This window comes from Numida meleagris, chromosome 4 (assembly GCF_002078875.1).
Source record: "Numida meleagris isolate 19003 breed g44 Domestic line chromosome 4, NumMel1.0, whole genome shotgun sequence".
Taxonomy (NCBI): domain Eukaryota; kingdom Metazoa; phylum Chordata; class Aves; order Galliformes; family Numididae; genus Numida; species Numida meleagris.
Genome location: NC_034412.1, coordinates 61,755,390 through 61,761,396, shown reverse-complemented (window position 1 = coordinate 61,761,396; position 6,007 = coordinate 61,755,390). Strand labels below are relative to the sequence as shown.

Here is a 6,007-nt window from a genome sequence, read left to right as displayed (position 1 = left end):
AGAGGTCCCAGAGGACTGGAGGCTTGCCAATGTGACTTCCATGTACAAGAAGGGTCATAGGGAGTATCTGGGAACTACAGGCCTGTCAACCTGACCTTGGTGCCAGGGAAGGTTATGGAGTAGACAGTTTTGAGTGAGATCACACAGCATGTGTGGAACAACCCGGGAATCAGGCCTAGCCAGCATGGGATCACAAAAGGCAGGTCCTGCTTGACCAGCCTCATCTCCTCCTATGATTGAGTGATGCACTTGGTAGATGAGGGAATGGCTGTTTGACATAGTCTACCGAGACTTCAGCAAAGCCTTTTAGTCTGTCTCCCACAGAATTCACTTGGAGAAGCTGGCAGCCCATGGCCTGGACAGGTACGTTCTTTGCTGGGCAAAGAACTGGCTGGAGGGCTGGGCCCAGAGAGTAGCGGTGAATGGAGTGAAATCCAGCTGGCAACCTGTCATGAGTGGTGTTCCCCAGGGGTCAGAATTGGAGCCTGTCCTGTTTAGTAAGGTACTAAATGTAAGGTACTACTGATGTCTTGGATGAGGGAATTGAGTGCAAACTCAGCATGATTGCAGACACCACCAAGGTATAGTATCAATCTGCCTGAGGGTAGGAAGGCTCTGGAATGCCAGAGGAACCTGTATAGGTTGAATCAATGAACTGAGGCCAATGGGATGAAGTTCAACAAGACAAAGGGTTGAGTCCTGCACTTTGGTTACAACAACCCCATGTAACACTACAGGCTTGTGGCAGAATAGCTGGAAAGCTGTGTGGAGTAAAAGGATCTGGGAGTGCTGGTTGATACTCAGCTGAACATCAGCAAGAAATGAGCCCGGGTATCCAAGAAGGCCAATGGCATCCTGGTTTGTATCAGAAATGGTGCAGCCAGCAGGAGCAAGGAAGTGACTGTCCCTCTGTACTCAGCTCTGAACTGTGTTCAGTTTTAGGTCCCTCACTACAAGAAAGACATCGAAGCCCTGGAGTGTGCCCAGAGAAGGGCAGCAAAGCTGTGAAGGATTTGGAACACAAGTCTTATGGGGAGTGGCTAAGGAAACAGATTGTTCAGTCTGAAGAAGGGGAGGCTCAGGGGAGACTTTACCAATCTCTATAACTGCCAGAAAGGAGGTTGTGGTGAGGTGGATGTCACCCTCTTCTCTCAAGTTAACAGTGAAAGGACAAGAGGGAATGGCTTCAAGTTAAGAGTAGACATAGTACTTAGGGACATAGGTTGGTGGGCAATATTGGTGGTCGGTAGACAATTGGTCTAGATGGTCTTAGAGGTCTTTTCCAATCTTAATGACTCTATGATTCTATGATTATATGATATTGGTTAGGCCTATACGTTTAATTTAAATTTTCATGGAAAAGTTTGTAAAAGACAATTTAATAAAACATCTAAAGGAAGATGGAGTAAAAGAAAGAATTTCTGCTCTAATACTGAGAAAGGCTAATTCTCTATCAGGATTGAACAAATGTGAAATCGTCTATGAAACAAAGTGAGTGGGAGGGGGAATTAAATTTGTTTTTATGCCTTGGCATTTTCTGGATGAATTTGGCAAAACTTCCTACAGTGTCTCATACTACAAATGCTTATTTCTGGAGACCCAGAAGCCTTGGCAATCCTGGAAGGATGCTCCTAAGTCACCCATTGAGTCCATTGGCTACAGGCCAAAGAGTTTTCCTGTTGTGTCTTATCCAACGGAAGACAGAAAAATCAAAATATTTCTGGTAAATGCTCTGATATTGACAAATCTACACTTCCTAATGGCTAAGAGTTCCAGAGGGAAGCATCCCATTACCTCGATCATTGAGGCCAATACTCATTGCTGGACCTTCTGCAACCTTGGTTGCAGAACTTGAACTTGAACTAACAGATTGGAAGTTACCTGTGAAGCTGGGTAGTGAGTTAGCCATCGTTCAATGTGGACAGCATACCATCCAGGCGTCAGACACCTCTTCTGGAGAGTCCTTATCTCTGAGGGTGCCCAGGGGCTTGATGTAATGACTTCATAAAAATTGAATTTCAGGGCAGTGGGGTCCTCATGAGAGCGCTGATGCTAATGGGAGATATTTAGTTACACATCACTATGACTCTGAAGCCATGATCAAAGAGAAAAAGAGGAACAAATTGCTCTGGTACTTCTAACTCCCACAAAGAGCAAAATCACAACTCCTAACAGCCTTCTTCCCAATACATCCTATAACTCTCCTCTCAGATGGCAACGACCTCAGTTCAGATTGTGCAATGTGCAAGGGTTGGAGGTTGTGCCTGCCCTTCTCTGCACCTCTGTCTAATCCATGCTGGAGCCAGGGGTGAGAGAATAGCTGAGGAGGTGCTCTGCCAAAGGAGATGCAATGTTTTGCTGCTCGGCATCTCACATCAGCATTTGTAAAGGTTCAAATGTGTTATTAGAAAGGGTGCAAATTGCAGCCCTAAGCCACTTCTTATTTCTTGTAGAACAGTATCAGAAGTGGTGTACTTTACGCTTATTGCAATATTATCTGTGTCCATTTTAGCCCTGTTTTTAGTATTTTCTTCATTTCTGTAACCACACCATATTTTGCATACTAAAATATTTCTTTAAAAAAACAGTATGCAGACTGTCTTACAGAACGGTATGGACATGATAAAAGGCAGGAAAGAGCATCCTAGAGTTTCCTCAGAAAGCTGACAGGTTTTATTTCCACAAAAAGAAAAAAACCCCAAACCCTACCCTTCAGACACACCTCTTTTCAACTATGACAAAACTTTAGAAGACTTTACATATATTTATACACTACTCCATATTACTCAGCTTGCAAGACAGAGGACTGGATGAGGTACCAGATTCTCAGAATAAAAAGCTCTGATTTCTAGCTAGGCCATGTTCATTTTCCCCCGTGCATCTCCCTGGGCAAGGAACATCGCTTTTCCTCTATGTGGTGTCAAATGTAATTGAGATTAATATGCTTGTTTACAGCTAGTGGCAGCCCTGTGCTGAGAAGTTTCATCATTTATGACTTTGGTGTAACAGGTGCCAACTGCAAAAGCTGGCATTCAGCATCCTTCCACTTTTACACAGTGCAAATGCTGTGCAATAAATCCTGTTCTTGCTCAAGGGCACAAATTCCCACTGATGTTGGTCATCATCCCCCACTGCTGATTTCACTGTCTGCTTCTTGAAGGCAAGGACCATACCTGATACCAAGAATAGGCACGGTCGGATGGGTCGATAAGGATGGTGATGATCTTGGCCTTGGGGATGAGGGAAGCAGCTCGTTTAGGAGCTTCCTCAGAATGAAAATAGTTGGCACTTTTCTCAAAGAGAAGGTCAGTGGTGATGTTGGAAGGAGTGGGGAAGAAATCCATGTACCTGGGAGGTAAAGAAATTAATTAAAATTAAAAGGGTCATATATGTCTGCATTTCATTTCATGGTAGGTCAAAAAGTAGATTTTCAGACATAATTCTTAACAAGCAAAATTAAATTTCTCAGCTCACTCCAGAACCGGAATAGGGGGAACAGATCTTGGCTCTCAGATGGTACTGGTAATAGCTAAATCCTCCATGAAGTCAGGTAATTAGGTTTTCCCTTTGATGGATGGGATTTTTCTAATAAGTTCAGTGTCACAAGGAAATCTTTTGCCAGTTCAGTTTTAGCTAGAGAAAAAAAATGAGAGAAGCTTCAAAATGCAAACCATTTAGTTTTAACATTGTTGAAATATTTCATCTTTGAACTGACAAATCTTTTAGCCATTTTCAGAAAGCAAGATCTCAAATTTTGGCTTTGATGATCTTTTCCATTGAAAACTGATTTGAAGTAAAAATGAATAGCATAGAAAGTTTAATCCAAAGAGAGAAGAATTCAAGAGGCATTTTTTGGTCCCATTTATTTGGTTGAGTACTCCAGAAACTTCAGTTTTGGTGTGGCTAGCTGTTTTTATGTACTTTCTACTGAAACAAAGTGTGTGGGACCTTACCCTGTGCACAAAACCCTACTGACCTTTAGGCCTAGCAGCCAATCCCAGTGAAATGTGCCATAAAAGGTTTCAGCAAGGCCAGCTTCTTTGTGTGCATAGTGCTGCAGAGGAGAGACTCACAGTCTCACATGGTTTTTAGGGAATAAAGGGTAGTTCATGGGGCTCCCCAGCACTTCAGCCCTGCTGTGCTGGGAGCCAAGTCCTGATCCACCAGCCCTGCTCATCCCACTCCTTCTCCTCCTTGTGTAGCATACCATATACTCCGTGATAGCTATGTGCGAGCTCTTCCCTTATGCACTATGAAAAATAAATGAGAGGTATTTCTTTCTCCTCCTTTTTCATGACACCTTGGAAAAGATTGATCTGTTTCTGTATAATGTAATGTTTGTCTTTTATTTTGGTTTTCATACAAAGATGAGGAGTGCCATTCCCCATGGAAACAAAAGCCTTATAAATTTTTTTTCTAAAGCAAAAAACAATAAAAACAATGTTTAAAATTTATGATAGGAGAATCAGCTGAAAATCTTTATGGAGGGCTCTTTTTCTTCTCATGAGAAGCCAAATCTTACTTAATTGAAAACATTGAAGAAAAGAAGTATAATTAATCCCTTTCAAAATACATAGTTATGAGAAGACAAAGATGTTCAGAAAACAGCCATCATTACTGAGCCTGATATTGTATCCATTTGTGAAAAGAATAAGAAAATTGTTACTGCAATACCTAAACAAAATTGTGGACTTGATTAAGCGTCCTGTCATTAGAAGTAAGATTCTCATTCTCTCTGATAATGCCAAGCATTACAAATTAATCCAGTATTTACATAGATGTCATACATGCTATTGTAATTGTTTCATAGTGATTCAGCATGTTTTAATAATGAACACTTCTTTTTTGTTACTTTTCTTACCAGTCAATTCCTTTGTGATAGTTGTTCCCATTAAAGAACTGAACTTCTTCGAAAGTTTTTGGGCTAGGGAGATTACTGATAATAGAAGGATGCATCAGAAGAAATAAATAAAGTGCTGTTGTTCCTACAGCAACACAAAGAGATGTCATTAGGATACAGAAAAAAAACACCATTGACTTTATTGATTTAAGAAAGTACTTCTAACTCAGTTCATACTGAGATATACTGGAAAATTAGAAAGATTTCCTTTGCCTATTTGTGAAAGGGGTATGTGGGCACAAGCTACTTTCACATGAAGTGGGGAAAACATGCAAATTTTTCTGTGCTTAGTAAACTTTCCCATTTCTGAATTCTGAATTCTGCTTTCTGAGGCAGTAATGATACTGATGTTGGTGACATTGCTTCCTTGACTTTGTTAATCCAGTGATGGATGGCCTGAACATGTTTGTTTTCAAATTGCTTACATGCACAAAATTTTTCCAAAGTAGTAATTGGGTGATTGCGCTTCTCTTGCTCCCAGAACAGCACTTTCTTCCTCTGTGTATTTCTCCTGGGGGAGTCTGCTACTGAGTAATAAAACGTCTATCAAGGAGGCATGGTGTATTTTCTTTGCATTGTCTACCTGTCAACAAACCTACAAGTAATAAATGTGCTTTAAAATCCCCGTAAATTCTGGTTGTTATTTATTAGTTAAAAAAAAAACAACCAGAAATGTTATTCAATATAAAGTGAAATTTCAGGAGAATGTGTCTTCCAAATTAATCTTCAAAGATTTTATGCTATGCAAGCTATCATTGAACTATGAATCAAGACCTTCTGTCTCTTTGTCACTGTCACAGAATTTCTATATAATCTTGGATTATTCACTTATTTCCCTGCCTCAACATCCACTTTCTGTAATATGTCAACAACAACAGCTAGCTTGGGAGTGGGAATATGTGGCTCAATTTAAATAATGCCCTGAGACCCCCAGAGGTGTGCAAGGTGGTAAATGTGTTGACTGGCAATTAGGGTCTCAAATGATGGGGAAACAATTTGTCAGAGAACTTAATAACAAACTTAATTTATGGAACCCTGACAGCATATTTCTTTATGGTGGATGTTTGCACTGCCTTCTCCTGCATTGTCTTACTACCAGTGGGTGGA

The 6,007-nt window shown here is 40.8% G+C and overlaps 1 protein-coding gene across 1 annotated transcript in view; it reads right to left on the bottom strand.

Moving 5' to 3' along the window:
• The window catches only part of NDST4 (N-deacetylase and N-sulfotransferase 4), a 107,759-nt gene that overhangs the window by 11,313 nt on the left and 90,439 nt on the right, over positions 1-6,007 (bottom strand). The window contains exons 9-11 of the mRNA XM_021395410.1: positions 4,862-4,985; positions 3,174-3,348; positions 1,882-2,052 (exon numbers count right to left, since the gene is read on the bottom strand). Of these exons, the coding sequence (XP_021251085.1) occupies positions 1,882-2,052; positions 3,174-3,348; positions 4,862-4,985 (470 nt within the window). The remainder of the gene's footprint in view (positions 1-1,881; positions 2,053-3,173; positions 3,349-4,861; positions 4,986-6,007) is intronic.